Source organism: Mesitornis unicolor, unplaced genomic scaffold (genome assembly GCF_000695765.1).
Source record: "Mesitornis unicolor isolate BGI_N332 unplaced genomic scaffold, ASM69576v1 scaffold17640, whole genome shotgun sequence".
Taxonomy (NCBI): domain Eukaryota; kingdom Metazoa; phylum Chordata; class Aves; order Mesitornithiformes; family Mesitornithidae; genus Mesitornis; species Mesitornis unicolor.
Genome location: NW_010156575.1, coordinates 33,993 through 57,586, shown reverse-complemented (window position 1 = coordinate 57,586; position 23,594 = coordinate 33,993). Strand labels below are relative to the sequence as shown.

The 23,594-nt window shown below is 35.7% G+C and overlaps 1 protein-coding gene across 1 annotated transcript in view; it reads right to left on the bottom strand.

Moving 5' to 3' along the window:
* Window positions 1-15,798: 15,798 nt before the first annotated feature.
* Window positions 15,799-23,594, bottom strand: part of LOC104547907 (pseudouridine-5'-monophosphatase-like) — a 34,567-nt gene continuing 26,771 nt past the window's right edge. Inside the window, exon 3 of the mRNA XM_010193778.1 lies at window positions 15,799-16,043. Coding sequence (XP_010192080.1) covers window positions 15,867-16,043 — 177 coding nt within the window. The 3' untranslated portion in view covers window positions 15,799-15,866. The remainder of the gene's footprint in view (window positions 16,044-23,594) is intronic.

The following is a 23,594-nucleotide window of genomic DNA, read 5'->3' as shown; positions in this document are numbered from 1 at the left end:
GTGGGTTTGGTTTTGGTTTGCTTTCTTTTCAATTGCAATGAAGATAATCTTTACTAGATTCACACTTCTTTTATGATCTGCACAGTAATGCAAGAGCTGTTGGGTTCCTTACTGTTTGGAAAAATACATACTTATTTATTTTTACATAATTTTTCCCTGCTTCTCAGATTGAGATGTTAATATGCAGTGCATGACAATATATTTCTTTATAGACAGTGTGTTATATGTCTCCACTGTGAATTTTATTTTTCATTATTTTTGTAATAACACTGCAGTTTTTAGTACCATTGTGCATTTGTTTTGTATGCAAGTGATATTTAATTCAGTTGCAGCTCTCTATTTCCCTTGAACTGTGTGATTGCTATCAGTTATCACAACAGTAACACTTCTTGCACTTAGGACAGTGGTACTTTTGCTTCCTTGACACACATGCACATGCATGTGATGCATGTATGTAATGGACAAGAAAGGAGCAATTCATAAAGAGAATATATTGGAAATATGTCTTGTTTTATAAGTATGTGTAGCTATCTCAATCATTGTTTTTGCTTTTATTTTTAGAAATATATTTATGGATAAAACCTCTCATTAAAACTGTAGCTATTGACTAGAATCAGAAAGTAGGTTTCCTCGGATAATTAAATCAGCACAGCCATGGTAAGTCTAACTCACTATTTTTTCTATTTCAGTCCTGGTCACAAAACGTAAGATAACCTTTCTGTTCCACTTTCAACTCCCACACTTCACTCAATTTTTCTTCTTCAATTGGATTAGAATCTCTTGAGTGGAAGCAATTATCTTGATTCCTTAAATTCTCTGTCAAAGAAAGAAGGTCTCTGAAACAGAGTGGAAGGAACTATCTTCAGGTTTGTCTGTCCATTGTTATGAAATCTGCCAAGTGTTTTCCAGAGAGGATGTGAAATTAGGAGGAGGAGATGAGAAGGTAAACAAAAAAAATCAGAAAAAATACATTTCTGTTTGTATTTCATGTTTTTAACTTCATGGTCATAAATCCAAAACTATAATTGTTTTTAATTTGTGTATTTTGCAATCCTTTAGTTCTTTCAGTTTGTCTGCATCTCTCTTTGTGAGGTACACTCACAAGGACATTATCTTCAGCTAGTGTAAATCACAACAGCCCCATAGTGGATGTATGAAGTGTGTAAATAATTATATTTTTGAACCTTCTGAGTCACAGGCATATACTGAAATCACATACATAAACAAAAATGTAACTTGTAGCCTTTTTAATCACCTCTAGATTTGTCCACTCATTCTAACTGAACTTGAGAGACTAAACTCTCATGAATTGCATATGGAAGGATCAAGAGAGAGAGATGTAGAAGGGAAAGCAAATGTGCAATGCATATGCATCAGTTCAATGCACAAGTGATCTGATGAATACTTTATAAGCCTAATTTATAAGTGTTCCCTGACTCCCTCAATGTGTGCCGTTTAAATTCAAAGTTTGTACATCCTGTATGGCATACTCAGATTGTATCAGCACTTCAGAGTATTCTGTCTCATTTCCAGCAACAGAATGTGCTTCTGGTACACATTTTGCAAAGTAACATGAGCACCGATGCAAAGATACACAAAAAACATATTGCTGTGAACTTCCAAAGTGTGATGGCTCATTTCCTTCAATTCTTCTCATTGCTTAAAAATCTAATACATATGAGAATTTTTGCCAGCTTAGTTACAATGTTACTGTTAACCACTTGATTAAAAAAATTGTAGATCTCATGCACAACTAATGTAGGCCAAGACAGAGCAGCTCAGTTACAAGGACTACATCATTGGATGCATTATAATTTACACTTCCGCTGCTTTCTTGAATCACTGTTCCTGCAATGTAAAGAGAAGGATGGAGATGAGTTGCTTTCTTTCAGAAGTGACAGAGAGAACATCTGTCTTTATGGAAGAGTGATACTTCCAAAAGCGTACCTTAAAAATACCTCCCTTAGGAATGGCATGTTCTAATCTCAGAGGAAGCCGTACCTCCTCATCCACAGATTACCCCAGCAAAAATGCATAAGTAGTGCCTTGAAATATAAAGGTACAAAACCTTTAGCAGTCATGAGAACCTTAAGTGAATCAGTTGCATTAATTTTCAGGTCAAAAAGAATTAACTATGTATTGAGAAGGATTCTTGTCTTCTCAAGCAATGGTTACCTGATTTGTAACTACTGTCTTGACAAATGGATAAAATTTAAAAAGTTAAGGAAACAAAATAAATAGGCAAGTCTATGGAGCTGCACATTTGTCCAGTGTCTGACTTTAGCTCCGGACACACGGTTCCATGAAAACTAAAATACTATAATTAAAGATAAATAGTGTGTGTACAAAAGCAGGATCCTGATCTGTCTTACTAGCAATACCTATCAGCAAGACCTACCTAGAAAAGTAATCCCTTTTATGCATTGAACAATATATTTTCCCAGATATTTTCCAAATTGAATATACTTTTATAATTTATTTTAGATTTTTTTTTTTTTACTTCTCTAAGCTTGGGCATATTGAAAAAATAATTTCATTTAGCTTTCCAGTCAAATTACTTTTTAAAGTTTTCATGCCTTTATTTTTTGCTGTAAATTCTAAAAGGAAAATTATACCTTAAGAAAATCTCAAGCCCCAGTTTATCTTTTTTACATTATTAAAAAAGTTTCAAGCAGGTTTTGTTTTCCTCTTGCAATGTCTTAAGTATTCAACTAGATTTGGCCATATAGTTTTTTCTAAGGAAACACTGAAGAATTAAATGCTTAATGGGCATTACTATAAACTCAAGCTCATATAATTGCAGCAAAGTATATTTGATTGTAAATCTGCATTGTTTGTTTCATAAAGTACCTATATAACTGTCCAGACAAAAAGAAAAAAAACAGAATGCTAACTTCTATGAATCATTTAAAGAGTACAAGGTTATGATAGCTATTCTGGGTGATGTATCTTTTAATGACAACATTGATCTTTTTTTTTATTTTCTGCACTTAGAAAAAAATGAATAGAATTCCAATACAGGCATGTGTTTACTCAGAAAATGTGACATGAAGATCTGATAAAATTATTTTAATCACTAAAGCACAATCCAACTAGTGGATATTTAACGGAAGGCTTAGGTAAATCAGAAGTATCAGGAGCTATATCCATCACCAGCAAGGGTGAATCTAGAGGTGCTGTCACGAGGATGCTCTAAAAGGATGAGCAAAATTATGTTTGTAGAGAATAAGAATAACAAACAAGAGGCAAATATAGGATTTGCTGCCAAATTAACACTGATTATAAGTATTAAAAGCCTATAAAGAGAGATATTTGACAGTAGTTTGTGGCCACTTTTTTGTAGCACATATAATGAAATAAACCCAGAGCACTGAACTGATAAAGCTCCTACCAAGCAAAGGTACGACCAGGGTCCTCACACCTGTGCAGAGTAACTAGCATGATTCTTGACACTCAACTTCAGATCTCAGGATTAATATTTTCATAGAGACTCTATGTCAGTGCTTTCATGAGATAGCTATGGGGTTGATCCTTTCATTTACCTTTTTATTTTCTTTCTCCAAACTGCAAAAATTATGGTTTGTCTTTTCTTGAGAAGTTGATGGTTATATTGCCACCACTGTTCTCAGCATTCTTGTGAGCATGGGCATTTTTTAAATTCCTGTTTAGACAAAAAAAGCTACAAAACACAAACCCATGAAAATTCATTGTCAAGGCATTTATCAAGATACTATGTTTTATGCATTATATCTTTCTACCTTAAGAGATTTAAAACTCTGAATCTAATTTGGAAAAGTGAGTTTGTATTTTATAGTGAAAATTTCACAATACAGTCTCTAACGCCCATAAAGACTGACGGTTGTCCAGATAGCTGTACAATAATTTTTTAAAGTTGCTGAATGTTCTTGAGATTAATTCACATATCTAGTACTAAAAATGCATTAAAGATTATGTCTAGCTGATTTTTGTTAGTAAAAAACTTAGCAGACTTTGACATGATGTAAAAGGATGTTTCAACTCAGTATTTCAACAGGAGGAAAGACTGGGAACTTTTTTCAGCAAGGACTAAACAGCCCCTAAAGCCCATTTTCATAGCTTATAAGGCAAAGTAAAAATATTATTATCATAGAATCACAGAATCATAGAATCATAGAGTGGTTGGGGTTGGAAGGGACCTTAAAGATCATCTAGTTCCAGCCCCCTTGCCATGGGCAGGGACACCTCCCACCAGACCAGGTTGCTCAAAGCCCCATCCAACCTGGCCTTGAACACTTCCAGGGAGGGGGCATCCACAACTTCCCTGGACAACCTGTTCCAGTGTCTCACCACTCTGGAAAAGAATTTCTTCCTAGCAAAGAATTTCTTCCTAATATCTAGTCTAAATCTTCCCTCTTCCAGTTTAAAGCCATTCCCCCTCATCCTATCGCTACCTAGCTTTGTAAAAAGTCCCTGTCCAGTCTTCTTCTAGATACTGGAAGGTGCAATAAGGTCTCTCTGGAGCCTCCTCTTCTCCAGGCTGAACAACTCCAACAGCCTGGCCTCATACAAGACGTGCTCCAGCCCTCTGATCATCTTCGTGGCTCTCTGGAGTTTTCCTAGCAACAACATTCTGTTCAGAACATGCCTACTTTCTAATCTTAATTTACCTAGCTTCAAATTTAAGACTTCTAGCTTACAAAAGCCCTGCTAAACTCAGGAAACTTTCTCAAAGTTTAATTTCTCTTAGAATTAGTGCCTGTACTAAACCCAGAGGCTACTCTGGACCTGCTTTACATTCTCCTGTATGCATGTGTGCAAAGCTGGTTTCAGTCCTTCTGCTTATGGCAGCTCTGTCTCTCGTGCAATGTGAGGGTGTACAGGGGAGCCCCTTGAGCATGGATGCTCTTCTGGATGGGGGAGCCAGCATAGAAAGTGCTTTCCAGCCTGGAGACCAATGGTGCCTTTGCTGAAAATGGGGGCACGTGGAGGGGTAGATGCTGTGTTCCCAGTTCTGGCTTGAAAATTATGTGTTGCTGGGTCCCAGAGTGCAGATGGTTTTTGATTTTTTTATAAAAACTCTTCTGGGCAGGCTGGCTTTCCCAGCCCAACTGCTGGATGGATCCACATTGCACACATGTACATATATATTCAGTAGCCAGCTTCCACCCTACTTGGGCAGAGACAGGGACGGGGTGAGACCCTTGGTGCTGTCTGCATTTGTGCGAGTGCTCTGTCCGTCTGTTTGTGGTGCCTGTGCAGCTGGCAATTTACTGAATAATACTGTACTGAGCAATGTGGTGTATGCATGTGCTCTGTGGGCATGTGCCTGCTGGGAATACATGCTCAGCCTCACTACTGGTTGGACATAGAGGCATGAGGCTGAAGCTGCCTCTTCACTGCAAGATTTGGCAACTCCTAACTGATATGTCTGCTGCTGCACCAGAGACGCATTTCCTGCGGACTCATCCAGTGTCATCCTGAGTGTTTTCAGAGCCATGGCTTTCCAGGACATTTCTTCATCCTGTGAGAATGGACTGCATTCATAAACACTTTGCCAAGCGGCACAGTTAGTAACCTATTAAGATTTTTCTTGACCAGTATCCAGTCATTCTTCTGCTTCCACCAGCTTGCTCCTCCCTTCTGCACTTTGTGCATCATTTGAAGACTGTATCAGTAATTATTGTCCCCCAAGACACTCATAACCTTGTTAAATAGCTTAGAGCCAAAAACTGATCCCTGTGAATCAACCCCTGTAGCCACTTAACAGTGAGTCCTGCTTATACACTGAGCTATTATTTAGACAGCTTTTATTAAGATTTTATGTATAGCATACAGATTTTTTAAGTGTTTCACATTATTTATCAAGATACTGTGCCATCTTAGGTCAGAATAGATATCCAAGAATATTTCAGCAACAGTAACTCTACAAGTCAAATTCGTGTATCTCCAAAACCCCTCAAGTTACTTTGACAAGATGTTTTCCAGAAACTTGTGTTGATTTGCATTAATTAAATTACTCTTTTAATTCTTTATAAACTGAGCCCCATATTACATATGTCACTTCTTTCCTCACACTGTTTGTATGATGACAAGCTTATAACTAAATAAGTTATTCTATTTATTATTTTTTAAATATTGGCACAGCATTCATTTTTCTTCCAGATGTTTTCTGAAATGTCCTCCATGTTTCACTAATTTTGCAAATCAACCTTGACAGATTAGAGAACTCCTCTGACACTTCTGTTATAATTCATTGATGCAAATTACATAGACATGCTGATGGTACATCGAAGTGAGAGGGAGAAAGAGCTTAACATCCTTCAGAATAACATTTGTAGTGGATTTTTTTTTTAATTATTGACTATGATGGGTTTAAATTATCTGGATGTTTCCCAAAAGAGAACAGAAATACTGAAGGAAACATTTTGCTTTGCCCAGTGATAATCTTTGTGGATTCACTATATTTTATTTTATTATGTGTTCAAACACAAAGAAGCCATGCCCCAAACAGAAAATTGGCCACATATTTGCTCTGCCAATTTGCTACCCAGGAAGCTTTGAGTCCGTGACTTAGGCCAGTGTGTCGAAACACTTTTGTCATGATGGACATGGATTGGAGCATTCCCAGGAGGTCTCCTGAAGCTTCAGAGTCATATTAGCCCACAGCCAACGCATAGCAGGGAAAGGCTCAGAAACATTCATTTCACTAAGTAGCTGAAGGGTTGCAATTACATTCAGCTCGCTTCATTATTTTTTTTACTTTTACATTGTGTCACATTTGCACTGGAACAAAACTGAAAAAGAAGCTGATTCAACATTCTAACCAAAATCCCGTTAATGGGCATCTTAACCCTTCTCCATCCACCCCAGACCTGAAGTATGCATTACATCTGTCCACAGTGTGGAAATCCAGCTCAACTGCATTGCTTCCAGTTACCCTGGTTTTCTGTACACAAGGAGAGTTTTTTTCCTTGGTCTTTAATACTTTTTAATATTCTGAGATGCTAATTTCTTATTGTGTTGATCAGAGGAAGTACACGTAGTAATCCTGGGTGATTAAGCTCCATATCTGAAGGGATAAAAGAGGAAGAGAAATAAAGAAAAAAGGGATAAAAGAGCTGCCTCTTCTCTTTGTAAAGAGAATAGGCAGAGAAACATTTATGCGTGTTCTAGATTTAGGAGCCATTTTTTGTTTGCTATTACAGGTTTTACTTTATTTTATACTTGTTGTTAATCTTAATCAGCAGTCTGTCTTTGTAAAATGTTCAGCTATAATTAAAAACTGAAACAATTTGGAATATGGTCAAAATACAGCATTTGGGTAGATATGACATTTTCTTTTCAATGGTCATTAAGTTGTGCAGCTATAGTTACAATATTTCTTGCAGCAATGGTCTTAAAAAAAACTAATTACAAACTGTTTACTTAAAATATTATATAATAATATCAAAGCAAATTTCCTGTTAAATAATCCAAGTACATCACTAATATTTTCCTAGTATTTCAACTCGCTGCTTGCATTCTGGCTTACAAGTTTTTAACTTTTATGATGCAGAATTATATTTTTTGTGTGTGTTTTGAGATTAATTGCATCTGTAAAGTTCGTGTCTGCTGATTTTTTGCATCTGTAATCAGCTGTGCAATCAGACAACTAAAGGAGTTGAATAATTTAACTAGCTTACATGTTCTTTCAAAAAAACTGCAAGTACAAGAAGGAAAAAGTATTGTGTTATCATTTCTGAACTTTAATCAAAGACTTCACAGCTATGCTTTGGACTTCTGAAAGGGGTGTTACTGTAATGGTGATGATTCTCAATCATTTTGGATACACAGACGGTTCTGCTTTTCTAGTGCAAGGAGCTCTGTGCACCGAAGGTGACTACTGATACCAAAGGGGATCCAGCAAGGTCTGACTTGCCATCTGGCTGCTCTGCAGTGATCAATCACTGATTATATGCTCATAGTTGTTAATAACGTTTTCTCATCTTTCCCTTCAGATAACATGACTAATGGCAGCTATTTTGTCATGTAGAAGCTCTTCTAGCATACAACGGTGCAGTTATTCACCCTGACTGCACATGTCAAGTGTAGCCCATGCAACGGGTTGGCTTTGTATTTCCAGGAGTCCCAGTGTATTAGTTTTAATCTTCAACATCAAAAATCATTTGTGTTCGGATCACTAGGGATAACTGTGCCAGCATGCTGGGCTGAAAGCCAAGAAATCTGACTATGGTATTCACTGTAAAACAAAGATCTAGGTGGTGTTTCCTAAAAGGCCCCTTGATGAGGTGACAAATTTTACCTTTTGACAAATCTCAGGTTGTTCTTCATTTAATTAGTAAAATGTACTTTTTCCCTTTTCACATTTGAAATGGCTTGTTTTCCCTGGGTAGCTTTAGGTCAGAATCTGATCTCAAAGACAAGGTCTCTGTCTAATACATAAGTGTAAGCTAATAGTTACTTGAAATTCTGTGAATCTCTCATTTTGAATGAATTATCTAAAAATTTATCAGACATTTCTTTGGACATTTTAGTTACAAAAAGATGGGCTACCAAATAAAGCAGATAAGAACAACACATTTTTACTTTTTATACAGGTATAAACCTCAAATATTAAAAAAATTAATAATTTGTAATGTAATAACAGTCAAACAAGAAATGTGTGTTGCACTCTTTTAGTCTTATCACTAACACTGATACAGGTAGAAAGATGGTATCATGATTTGTCATAGGTTTGTCTAGTCATACAGGTTTGTCTAGTCTCTGATGTTTGCTTGCCCCTAACTGGAGATTAGAAACAATGTGTCAGAAAATACATTTTACTGGCACTTCTCTGAAGTGACTTCTCTGCTCTGCAGTTACTTAGCTGTTATACAAAAAAACAAAACAAAGCCAAAAAAGAACAAATAACCAACAAGACCAACACTATGATAGTAACTTTAGATGGCTTAATAGAAGGAAGAGTGTAAGCAGGAAGGTTTGCAAATTATTGAACTAAGAATGCAGAGGGTTGTATAAAAATCATAGGCAGACTAGAACAAATAACAATGACAGTTCCCGATGGATGGTCCCGGTCTCTGTGAGTGGATACCTCAGATACTCAGTGTGTAATCACTCACAGATAGCACATTTAGCAGAGTGTATCTTTGGTGTGGTCATTATAGTAATTAAAAGCTGATATAATACACATCCAGATTATCTACAAAATAGCTCGATTGGGTACTGATACTACCATAGAAGCACAGAGGTAGAAGTAGCTGCAAATCTTAGGCTGCAAGTGAGATAAATACCAACGCAGTTAGCTTGCTCTGAAAAGAAGGCTGCTTCATGTTAGATGCTCTTATTTGCTAAACACCAGACTAGGTATTCTACAGCTGGTTCTGTATCACTAGAAAAGGGAATTTAAATCTCCCTGTGGGGTGATCATACTAAGCATTTAGTCCTTTACGTAGTCTCTCTTAAAAGCAGGATTTATGGTGATAAGGGTTTACTTCCATTTCCTGGGGAAGGCTGGAAATCTAAGTAAATGTCATTGAGAAATATCCTGTATCTTTAAAGCCCATGGAGTCTGTTTGGAAGAAGAGCCAAACATAATCATAAATGTCTTCCACATCCAAACTGATGATTCACTTAACTGAGAAGGCTTGGAGTCAACTCTGGGCAGGGTGATGTTCTGCTCCTCCCTTCCTCCCTCCTGTCTTTCCTTCTCTCGTTCCTACCGTCCAGCTAGATTGGGCTGTTCACTTCCCTTCAGCAAAATTTCACACAGGTGTGAACTTCACTAAAGTTAAGGGACTCTCTGCTGAGTTTGTAAGGAGTATTAATTACATATCAGATAGAGCAATGGTTTTAAGAAGTGCACAGATGATGGCTACGCACCAGGTCATTTCATGTAGATGTCAAAAAGTTCCTCCTATCAGAAGAGGTTTACAAGCTGTTCCTAATACAGTTGTATCTTTAGTAGAAAGTTAGAGCTGAAGGGACCTATGTCCCATATACAACTTCACAAAACAACTTCCTTCAAACATACCCACAAAAAAATAAACAAATTATTTGATAAGATAGCCATGGAATGTGTTTACGATACTCCAGAAAAATAAATTCGTTTCAAGCCACAAATTTAATTTCCTTATTTTCTCTGTAAGTTTGATAAAATCATTACTAACCAGAGTTACATAACATAGGCTGAGGAAATATGACAGGACAAAATTATATAATTAATACATTTCCTTACAATAAGATTTGGTTTAGAGAGGGAAAAAAACCCAACATGTTTTCCTGCCTCATGTTGCACTGGAAAACATAAAGTAACTTTCCTAATGCGTTTGGTCTGAAGAAAGTGAATGCCATGGGGTTTACAATGTTTCAGATGCAGCCATCAATAAGAACAATGTTGAGGGCAATAATCGATAAGTTTACAAGGCTGCAGTCATAGGCCACCAGGAAATCCACTTTGACTTAATCAGCCTTCCAATTTTTCAGGTAAAATTTAGCACTTTTGGATCATATCCAAGCAACGAAGACACAGTAAGAAAATGATTTAATACAGTTTGCACAGCCTTCAGAATTTTTAAATCAAAATGGTATTTTAACAAAGATTAACACTTGGTTTCCCCCATCTTGTGTACTCCATTCCTCCCCGTTTTGGCACTGCAATGAAAACTGTGCCGTCTCTACTTAAAACTGGCTTATGACATCCACGTCTCTGTGGATATTCTGCAGCCAATTAAATATGTGGGATATTCCTATGTAATAAAACTACTGTTTGCTGAAATTACATTCTGCTACAGTGAAGACACTTTCCACAAGGTATAACATTATTGAATGACTTTCAGCATTTTCTGAAAAGGGAAAACATTCCTTGATTTCCTTTTTTTTTTTTTTTATCCAGTGTAGCACTTACTTTCTTTTTCTTGAGCTTAACTATTAAGGTACAGCGCTTGAGGTGCTGAGTGTTTCAGCTGACTAACTAAAGAGCATGAGAAGCTGCAGCTGGGGCAACCACTGAGAACAGCGGTTGTACCAGTATGCAACAGAGATGCTTGTTTGCATTTCTGCCAACACACACAAAGAATTTTCTGCACCTGAAACCTAACTGCATTTCACATATTTTTGTTTACCTATAAAGTTCATATGCAATAGAGAAAACTGTGAGAAGAGAAATGAAATCTGTGTATCTGAATTTGTTATGTCAAAGCAATACTTTGGTTAATGGCGAAAAGAACTCCTCTCCTTTTCTTGGTTTCAGGCACCTCCTCTGCGAGAATCAGAGGAGGCTCAGATTGGTTGAGCTGTATGTTTTCATCTTGCCTCTGCACGTTTCTACTCTGCATTTGGAAAAAGTAATTAGGAATATTTTGTGGTACTATCATACTTATATTCTTCCACAAACAAGCTGCACCTTTGTATGAGGAGTCTGTGGCAAGTGTATTTTTCTGACTATCAGTTGTAGAGCTACATGATCACCTACTAAACACTTCTTTTCACAGAAAGTAGGATGATCTGGACAATGAACCTCTAGTTTGAAGTTCCTAATTCTTGTTTTTATCATATGTGAGTGTAAGTTAGCAGTTTTACCTGCAGTCATACAGTGATTTGGATTCGATATTGTTACTGTTAGACACATTGCCTGCAACCTAGTCACATTTCTCCTGGGGCAGAGAAGTGTTCCAAGAGTGCTCCTTTTCCTGCACTCCAGTCTTTCCATTTATTTCCAGTTACACCTTCTCAATGTCAAAACAGGAAGTTCAGTGAAGTTACAAAGTGGTAAATAAGAAACAAATAAATGGAACCAAACTAATTAGAAAAAGTTTTCTATTTTTTAATTGCATTTTTTGTTTAATATTATTCTAATATTAAAACATTAGAAATACATTTTTCATATGGCCTAGGAAATTGTAGTGTTTAGTACCTAGGTAGTGCTTTTGCTGTCTAAATTTATCAAGGGAAAAGACAGTAGATTTCTATATGGATAACCAGCATCTAGAGCTAGGAATAAAGCAGAAAATTTCAAGCTTTATTCTCTAATTGTTGAAGATACAGATGAATTTTAATGTAGTGGAAAATAATTTAATTTCTTCTTACTATGAAGCTTCTTGCAATTTTTTCTAATTTATCTAGTTTGGCTTCTGCTAAAGGCATTTTTTGGAATATATGCTACATGAGCTTGATTCTGGGCAGTGGTTTCTATGGTTTAACTATAGTATTCTTTAGAAAGTCATCCAATCCAAATGAGGAACAAACATCTCAGCTTTTTCTGATCTTTATTTGTAGAAGGCAAATGCCAAGCTTCATAAAAGTCAGACTGCATTTTTAAATTAATCCTGTTCCAATGTAATGAATTTTCACCTGAATATATTTGATGAAACTCCTGTTGATGCCTATCTTTGCAACCTGGAAATTCTACCAAAATTAATCCCATTGGAATTCCAGTAAAATGTATAACCTAATTCACTTGTGAGGCAGATGGGAGTTCCAGTACCATACAACACTAACTTGTAGGCTTTTTTGGTTTTGTTTTTGTTTGTTTGGTTTTTTCTTAAAATATATTACCATGGCTGAATTTAGTTCAATCTTGCTGCACTTACCCTATTTTCCAATGTTAAAAACTTGTTCGTGAAGTTTTGCTTGTATTTTGGGGAGACTGGAATTCTTCTCAAGTTATGCCTGAAGAACATGTTCTATATCAAGCCAAATAAAACTAAACACATCCTTAAAATTAAGTTTGTGCTTACTTTGAATACTTAATAAAAATGAATTAAGCACACACTTAAGTATTTGTTGGGGTTGAAGTCTGCTTGCTGAGTTAGGGAATAGAGTTTTTGGATTAGTTTTTAACAGTCCTCTTCATACACACAGATGGAGCATTCAAATGTCCTGATTGCTCACATGTTCTCATGATATGTAGCCAGGATCTGGTATGGATTTTTTTAGTTCAGTCAGAACAGGACTTCATCTGGAAAGCAGCAGATGGAAGGAAGGGAAGGGATCCAAGTATTTAATCCTTCTTTTTTTTTAGTTTTGTGAACAGATGTTGTTGAGATGATCGAGAAACACAGCCACAAATTCAACCAAAAAGTGGGTAAAGCAATATATACAAACATATGCTGATATTTGGTATATGGTTAATCAAGCAAGCTACAGTCACCTACTGCTGACATGAATATCCACCTCCATATGATGAAGATGACAGGAGTTTTAAGATTACTATAGATGAAGAATTTAATTTTGTGTACTCTTTTGATTTCTCATTCAGTCAAGAGAAAAGCTAACCACAACACTGATACTTGCTTTAATAACAGTCAAATGGTTCAGCACAGGACCAGGAAGTTGCTCAACAGCAAGCAGTAAAGTACATGGAAGGGAATTCTACTAAAAGGAGGGGAAGATTTTACCATATGGCTTTGGTTCACAGATTTCATTTTGGGGCGATAACCTCACTGACAACTGTCAGGTGGGATACTAAATCCATGAAAGAATAATTTTGTGGGATAGAATTTACTGTTGAGTTTAGAAGTGATAGTTTTCTGACTATTAATTGTCAGCAAAAGATAAGACTACTAAATTAGAACTACAGACCATGCTGATTTCATAATGGTGATCACAATGAAGTAATTCTGTTTTAGTCAGTAGTATATTTATTAATATCTCTGCATCTCTAAAAAAAAGAATTTGATGACAGTCCCCTCGAAGTAAACTGTAAATGAGATGTGTTTCTGTTTTATTTTTTGTAAAACTCCCCAGTTAAATTAAATATATGCAAAACTTTGAAAAAGTTACTAATTACAGCTTATTAAAGCTTGTTGTACCTAGTAACTTCCCTGTTGGAATTCAGTAATTATGAATGGAGGGGATCTCAACTGGCACCTGTTTTACACTTGAAAGCTCAGAAATATTGCTCTACAGTTGCACTTTAAGTTATACAACACAAGTCAAAGGAGGAATTATACAGCAATATTTCTGTTATCTTGTCTGGAAAGACCAGAAATGGAATTCACATTGGATGGGATGGGTTGTTGTCACTGTACAAACACTAATGACTGCAATATACATAGGCCTAAAGAAATAACATAATACTCAAAATGCCAACACTGAAACAATATCCATTCAAAAACTATTCATTCAACAGTAAGCATTCAAAAAAATGCTTCCAGATCCTTAGATGAAAATAATTTAACAGCATAGCATTATACTCCATATACTAAAAATTTTGTGGTACCATCTAGGTCATATTTGCTTGACTATATGGAATAAAATTTTCTTAACATTTAAAGGCATGAAAAGACTATAGTTAATAGAAAATAGTAACAGTCTACATAAAAGATGTAAAAGTTTGTTCTTTTTAAATCCAGGAGGCAAAAAAAGTAAGGAAACTTACTCTGAATACTGAAGCATCTATAATTCAGTAATTTTTGCTCCTGATGAAAAAACATGCAACCTAAACCAGTTTAACACCACAAATATCTAGAAAAGATTTTTGTGAGGAAGACATAGATAAACAAATGTTATTAAAAAACCCCATGATCAGAGAAGTCTTCTCATAATACATGGGAATCCTCTTATTTGACATATTTCATGCTCATTGTTTTTATGGACTTTGATATTCTAACAAGAATTTCAACTACCTTATGGACACTTAATTAGAAATTTATTTTTTTTAAAGCTGCATACAATCATTCATTTTATAAAACAGCCATAAATCATACATAATATAGCCTTCTTTAGACAAAGCAAAAGTTATTGCTTCCACCATGTCATACATGTACTTGTGGGTTCCACCAAAACCTGTATACATGTCTAGCATTTTCTAAAGAGATCCTCACCCTTGTCTTGATGAGATGCCAGAAATCAACAGAAGTAAGAGGGATAGATGATGGCGTAAAAATGTGGATATTATGGTAGCCACCAAAATAAACTCTAAATATCTAAATCAACCAAATCTACAAATTTTGTATTTTAAAAACAGATATCACAACTCTCTGAAGGGAGCTTGGCAAAAAAAGGGCTCAAGAAAGGGGTAAGAATGGAAAAGTAAGAACAGCCTAGAGAAAGCTATTTGGATATGAAGGAGTTAAGGACATAAATTATTAGAACTGAAGCAGACCAACAGGATGGATTCATTTCACAAGAATGAAAGGGAATGCTACATGGCAACATGGAAAATGAGATGAATACAAGGAAATGAAAGAAAGAAGATGCAAAGCACTTTGGTTAAACTGTAGGATCACATAACCTTGTATAGCTCTTAGCAGGCAATCACCATGCCAAAAAAAGATAATGACACAATTATAGAACAATGGAGGTTGTAAGGGAAGTCATCTCAGTCAACCCCCAATAAGAAAACATAAGAAGAAAACATGAAAGCAGAACAAAAACCCTGCAAGTAACTGCAAAACAATCACTATAGGATGCAAAGGGGAACAGATGGCCAAGTACAGGATAAAGAAATGGACAAACATGTTGATAGTGATATCTGTAACAAAAACAATGTAATGCGATAAAACCCAATACAGAATGCATTTCTGGTTAAGATCTAAACAATAAGCCATTCAAGTGGAAAGAGAACAAAAGGCTCCCAATGCAGTTACAACAAATTGTCAAAATAGTTTCATAATATTCCCAGAAAACATTATGGTGTGCACAGAACAAGGTTGGATTCAGTCCACAAGATGAAATGCTGCTTTAATTTAGCATTTATCACGAAGTAAAATCATAAAGATTTCAGTCAACTTTCAAAGGTACTGTGTGGAAGACTTGGTGTTAACAGGATTTTTGTGCTGTAGTTTTGAGGAAGAGAGGAAAAGCTGCAAAACAATCAGAAAACCATAACAAAATTTCGTTCTGCTTTCCTGATCTCCGGTCAAGTGCATGTCCATAGACATTATGCATTAATCATACGCTGGTAAACCAAACAGTTCTGGTTTGAAATTCTCCATGGAGTTCAGCAGTACTGTTGCCTCCTTTTTAAGATCTGGATTTAATTTTTCATCTGGAATCATAACCACTTGCATTCCGGCTGCCAGGGCTCCTTTGACTCCAAGTGGTGAATCTTCAAACACAAGACACTGAGAAACAGGGAGGTGAGGGGAAAAAATTAAATAATGTTACTATACCTTTATTGTTTCGTTTTAACAGAGAGAATGATCCTGAATAAAACTTAGTAGGAAAGCTAAATTCAATTCCTGGTTTAGACATCTCTAATTAGAACAAGGACAAAGCTCTCAATTTAAACATCTGTATGGTAATTAATCTTATATTAATTTCAATTAAAAAAAACCATCACCATGCATACTTAAATACCAGGAACTGCTTATCCAGATGTTTCTAAGTGATTTGTTTTGTAGGGATGAGTTTAAGCACAAGCTTAAAATAAAGTTATGCAAAAGCTTATATAACTTTATAAACAGGCTATTTAGTTCTTCAAGACCAACTTTACAACCTGCAAAATGGCAGAAGTAGATGTAGCATTTCCTACATACACAAGATGGGAAAGACTACACTTAGGTCAATATTAGGACTTTGGACAGAAGTCACTTGCAGAAGAGGGCTGTTGAATTCATGCTTAATTAATTCACTTAATTCTTCAAAAGCAACAGTAGAGCAAAAAAACCAGCAATTATATTGGAAGGTTACTTTTAGAGAAGAGACAGTTCAGTCAGGCAAAAGTTCCATGTCTTACAATAGTCATAGTCATTCAAGATTGCAGCTGGGAAGCAAAGTTGTTAAAGATAATCGATATATTATTTATGTGAATTTTGTAATTTAACACAGGAATATTGAATAATAAATATATAACAAAAATAAACATATAACAAGTCATCTAGTCTGAGCTTTTATATACTAAAAGATAATGCTTCTGGAGTTCATTTCAGGATGTATCTAATGAAGCATCTCTTCCTGACATTAACCAGTTTTGAGTTGGAATTTTTAGTCATGGACAAACCAAAGCAACCTTTGGCATCCAACTATCCAAAAAATTCTGACCTACACTGATAAGTGGTTTCTAACACTTCTGCAGTTCAGATTATATTTCTTAAAAATATTACTAGCACTGCTACTATTACTACTTCCACCAAAATTACTGCCATAAGTAATTTCAATTAATCAGCTCAGATGTTGGGATGTTTAGTGCAATTTTCCCCACACCCTTCAGGCAGTGCAACTCTGCCTTATCACAGATATCTCTCTCATGCATTAGGCCATTCTCTATAGTAGTTACTGATTTACCAAATCTATTCCTACATACCCAGGATGGATTTTCTTATCCTTTTCTTCACAGCACAAGAGACTGTGGCAGCAAATACTAAATGGGTAAGAGCAATGATTTGCTAAACTTAGTTTAACTTTTGACTGAATCTAGACATGACACACTGAAACAACATGCAGCAGTATACTGTATCTCTTTGGCTCTCCAACACACAACCTTTCCACCAGGGAAGATTAGGGATGCACAATGTTTGTCTGTTCTTGCTGTGCTCTAAGAAAACGAAGTTGAAACCTGAAAAAACTTTATTATGTTCAAAGATAACATTTTTGCAAGATGTATGAAATATCTACACTATGTATGCCCATCTGTATCAGAGACTGTGGAAGAGGAAGAGAGAATGAAGCCTTTCTTTCTGCTTGCTTTTCTTTTTTAAAATATTGATTCTTGCCCGTCAACATGACAGCAACCACTTGGAGTCTGCCAAGAGAAAGTAAGAGGTGCTTTCTACCTTGCATGTAATAAGGTAAAACTTAATGATTTTTAGTGAGCCAACGGAATTGCACCAATCTTTTGTGCTCAATTTCCTTTACACAGTCATTGAATTCCAGTTTGAACAATGTGATATTTTAAAATGTTGATCATTATCAGTATTACTAACCACAAATATCTAAGCAGCTGATCCTGCAAAGCTTGGAACAATTGCTGTTAGAACAGAAGCACAGTTCTGCCTATAGGTTTTGTTCTTAACAATGCCTTAGTTTGTGACCCTAAGCACTCTGAGGACTCTGAAACAGTAAATGAAACCCTGGCAGGCTTCGCCTTTTGAAGAGTAAGCTTAAATGTTGCACATAACAGCATTATCAAGGCCTTTCAGAAACGTTTTCTAATCCAGCCCATACAAAGAAATGTACTTCACTGATTTGCCTTGCAAGACCTAATTGAATTCCATGATGTCAATAAGCTTACTGTCCAAAAGGAGCTGATGATTATGGAAGGCAATATGCATAATGAAAAGCTTAACTAATTCCCTGGAACCAGAAGCAATTAAACCTCTTAATTACCACAGAAGCCAGGCAAATGACCCATAATTACAGTGGCTTTAATGTTACAGGAAATAAGTGTACTAGGTCTTCCCAGTCCTTCTTGCTATGACACTTTTTGTCAACAGCACAGCAACATTTTTAATGTATGATGAAAGGTTTACAAAGGTTCACATACAAAATGGATTTATTAACTTTGCTGCGCAGAGATGTTATAAACTGCTCGCTGTCCAGGCCCACCCACATACCAAATTTAGAGATATGAACATAGCCAAGGTCTTCCCCATTTTGCGTAAGTATTGAAACATCAGCATCACTCCAACTGAGAGAGACAGATGAGATTTATAGAGACTTCAGCTGAGATTCTGGCTGCTTCTCTGCATTATTTCTAAAACGTGTGTCACTGATCAATATTACTGCTATGAGATCTCTCAAAAGGTCATTCTAATATAGGACAGATTTCACTTTGGAATTAACTAGATGCTTTAAAAAGTAAAGTAGTAAAGCATACTAATTTATATTTCAGTCTATGAATCTAGAAGAAGAAAAATTAATCACTTAACCAAAGGAAGAAACAATAAAATCACTACAGCACCTCTTTAACTCATCTTCCTACATGAAATCTAAGAATATAAGAAAAGAGTGGTAGTTATGTCCTTTGTATGCACCCTCTCCAACCTATATACTGTAAATGTCTGTATGGAATATTTACATAACTAACAGCGATATCCATATGTCTTATTGCTATTAGTGATAACCAAGAAGTCTGGAAAGATAAAAGATAAAAATCAGTTTTGAAATTAAAGTTTTGAAAACCCTGTGAAGATAATATATATGCACAGAGAGCGCTTATCAAACAAATATCCTTGACCACATATGACACTACTGTATCAACTCTGAAACAGAATGAGAGCTGAGACTAAAGATGGCATAATTTATACACATAAAACTTGTCTGCAAATTACCATCTATTTTTCTATAAAGAAAGAATGAAAAGAAAGTTTTCTTCACCTTTAAAATGGGTAAATATAGCCTCAAATTATTTCATACTGTATTAGAAAAATCTGTTCGCTGGTTCTGGTCTGATCTGGTTAATGAAAACATTTGCAGACATGAGGACTAAACCTCATATTTTAGTACATCATTTAAGATCCAATTCAAATATCACTGTATCACTAAAAACATCCCCACTGATTTCAATGGACATCAAAGTGAGCCCCAAAACAGGCTGCAGGAAGAAATTCACCATGTACAGCCAGTTCATGTTGGTTTCAGAATGACAGGTGGTCAGGCCTTTCATTTCTACAGGTAACTCATTGACTGTTCTCTTCCAAAAATACTTTTACATTCCTCATTGTGACAAACTACCTCATAATGTGGTCATAATTCAAAACTAAGTAGTATTAGTAGCTAAGAAATAAATTATCAGCCTGAAAGATACTACTACTGCAATCATGTTTTTTGTTTTGTTCAACAACTTTTATCTCTTTTCCCTTGCTGATTCAATTTTGAAATAATTCCACTACTGACCAATGAGTTACTATTTACTAGTGTGTGACCCAGGAATTTTCAAGAACCATAATATAATTCAGAATAAAACACAGATTGATCTATATCCCTTACAAAATGCTGAGATGCTGAAAAGATACTGTTTATAATTTATGGAAGTTGGTGAAAATTCAAAAAAAGAGGAAACACCAACAACTTAACTAATATGTCATAATGCAGATAGCTGGGCTAGTTTTTAGGTAGCTTGTGTTTTCTTTTTTCCTATGCTTTGATATACAAAGTATCTAGGAACAAGGGGAAAATGTATTTTTGGGTGACCCATTTACCACCAGAGTTACTTAAACATTATTGAATAAATGAATTTTAAGCAGCTAAAGTATTTGCAATTTTGGCCTCCCACTGTGTTAACTCTTGGAAGAATTAACACAAAACAATAATGAATTAACTTGACTAATGTTTCTCTCCTAATCTTTGGATTTAAACTTTTTCCAGAAATAGTTGGGAAAAGTCTCAGTAGCAATAATGAATTATACTTCATTGTATTTTAAAGACATATGCCAATTTGACTAGCCAGGTATAACAGAATCATATTAAATATGCTGCTTAAGTAAGTTATGCATCTTACAACCCAAGACTTAGTTCCATTAAGGAAAAATGAGGAGTAAGCCAAGATGTTTTTAAACGCTATAACAAATAAACAAATAAGCTGGAAACTTACAATCAAATGAATTATACATCAAAGTATCCAGAATACTAACTACCAGCCACTATTCTTCATGATTCAATTATTCATATTAAGAAATGTTTGGAAATTACATGAACATATACTTTTTAATTCAGATTTTTATTAACTTGTTACTAGGAGTTCATTGCAGACCAGTACAAGACTCCAATTATTTACCAGAAGACGTATAAGATAACACCAAAAATCATCAGCATATTTTAAAAAAAAAAAAAAAGGAAGTGCACTACCTCTGCACATAATTGGATCACTATACATTTCCAGCTCTTTCATAAATGTCACTTTATGTTTCAGCCCATACTAGCAGCTACTATCTCACAAACCTGTCCACAGGGCGTTATCTTAAGGTGGGCCAGAAGTGAAATGGTTTGGACGGGGAAGAAGGAGGAGAAATTTCAAATTTCTTGCTTGTTTTCAAGACTCAATCAAGTGAAAGAGAGTGCTTCTGTGAGTGACAGTCAGATCCAGACACAGAGGCTCTGTGAGGCAGGGAGAAGGTCACATTTACATGCAGGGTTACTCTGATCATTCCGGATGGCTGGAGCACTCTTTTCACAGAGGACTGTGTGTTTAGAGGACAGCACACTGGGAACTCTGTATGGCAACTTGTGACAGGCCTGAAGAAATTCCCAGGCATTTCTGAAATAGTGTCCAATTATCCCGGCAGCAGAAATCGAACTCAATCAACTGCAGCTTGAACTAGCCATAGAAGAGTATTGTTCTTTTACGGAGGACACAAGGCAAATACTCAAGATGCCTTCTACTGAAGCTACGCATACTACGTAACATGCTGGTTTTTTTGTGCCTAAAAAGGAATTCTGTGCAATTAAACAGTTAATCTATGCTGTCTTCACTTGCACACAGAAGTATCTTTACTAAAACCACTGACTTCCTTGACATGTAATACATAACACATTCCAGTAACTGCACCTTGCATGCAGAGCTCAGAACTGTAGGATAATTTACACTGGGATCCCTGGAAGACTGTTACAAACACCCTTACTCAATGCATGTCCAGCCAGATCAGGCTGCTCAGGGCCTTGACCAGGTAAGCTTTGAGTATCTTCAAGGATGGAGATTCCACACACATCCTGGGCAACATGTTTCCATATTTCACCACCTCTATAGTGAAAATGGTATTTTTGAGCATCTAGCAGGAGTTTCATGCATCCCAGCTTGTGCCCATTGCCTACTGTGTGATTGGTCTGCACCTTGGAGAAGAGACTGGCCCCATCTCATGAGAAAACACATCAAAGATATGAACCAGGTACATTCAAAGGAGAAGCTGCTTAGATGAATCCAAATTCTAAGTCTCAAACTGAAACTGGAAGTAGGTATCAAAAGTATTTCCTGAATAAATGCAACAGCCATTTTGCCACAAAGCTGCAGGTACAACACAGCAGGCTGATGACGCCAGGTATCCTACCTGCTTTGTGTAACTGAACACCACCACGTGCCTGTAACCAACTCGGCAGGTGCTGCAGAAGGCAGCTGATTCTAATGGAGCAATCCAATTTTTGCAAGTGGTATAATTTTCTGGCAGTAGTTTCTTCTTATTCTAGAATGTCTCCTTAACCAATGTTATTTTACCCACACAGAGAGACCAGCCTGCATACTTAAATGTACTTTAATGTGATCTAAACATCATCTTAATTATTGTATAATCTTTGACAGAAGTGTTAATAACAACCCACATATGCTTCAGACATAATTTCCTAATTTCTTCAGTAAAGAAGGAAAGAGTTAGAAAAGGCATTCACCTTTAAACAAGTTTTCATTGGGAGTGAATAAGTGTCATGGAAAAGGTCTTTTTTTTCTATTCAGTACAAGCTTCTCATTGAACTGTACATGACACAGTGACATCAGTCTGGAGTGACTTGGTGAGATATAGTTGTGTTGCACTTTATTCATGAAGAGAAGGAAAAATTTTTTTTTACAAACTTCAAACAGCTGAAAGTTATCTTTTGGACAATATTTAAGATTAATAGCATAAAACTCCAAGCACATAGCCACAGACTAGCATCTTTAAGTAAAATAAAACACTATCAAAATTCTAATAATAATTTTCTACATGTTTCAACTACAGGAAAAAATATATTTTAAAAGGCAATTATCTGTTCTCAATATATATTTTCTAAAAGGAAGAGGGACAAAAAAGTACAAAAGTAAGTTGAAAAAAATATTAACTCCTAATTTGTTGTATTTAGATAAACATCTGAACTGAATCTTAAAGACTTTCTGTTAAAAATTGGCTTTTGTAACTTTCTAAAGAAAAAAGAAAACAATCAACATTTTTAATGACATTGTGTGGAAGAATAACATAATACTATTGGCTTCTCAACAAACAAGAGAATGAAAGCAGGAAATTAAAATCTGGTTTTGCTCCAATACAAACGAAAACCAAGAGCAACTTGTAAAATCTTTAAAAAATGTAGTATTTTGGAGAGAGTCCAAAGAGATACAAACCTGTAAAGCTTCAGATTTTGAAACACAATAGTAGGAAGGTTTGACTCTGAGTTATTTCACGGGATGTTTGCTCAAACAGAATTATTTCAATATTTGCTTTTGAACTCAGTGATATTCAAAGTACTAAAGCACAAAAATATCAACTTCCAAAACAGCAACAGTATTAGCAGGAATTGTTATAAAATTAGTCTGTTACATCTATGCAAGGATAATTTATGCTTCAATGCAATGTACTTCCATCACAAGTCATTAGATTAAATTCCATGTTCATGTTTAAGACAAAAGCAAAAGTGACCAAATGAGACCATTTTCTCCTAATGAGGCTCCTAACCTGTTCCTAGGAGGTAGTTTCCAAAGTAGCTGCGTCAAACTAATGGTTTGCTGCCAGTCAAAGTTTGTTTCTTCCTTCTCTTTCTTTAATCTCCTTTTAACAAGTGTATGCTTCCATCTGTCTCCTAGTGATGGGTGTTGGTTTTGTATGCCCTTGTTTGAATCAACCCTGTACCCTAATAGAAAACTATTCTCCTATTAGGCTCATGAACTGGACAACTTCATAACAGCTGGGAGTAAACAGGAAGACTGAAAAGGAATATAAATGCTGCTTTTTGGGCAGTGTTTAAATCATAAAGGGGTTCATCTCTTCAAACTACAG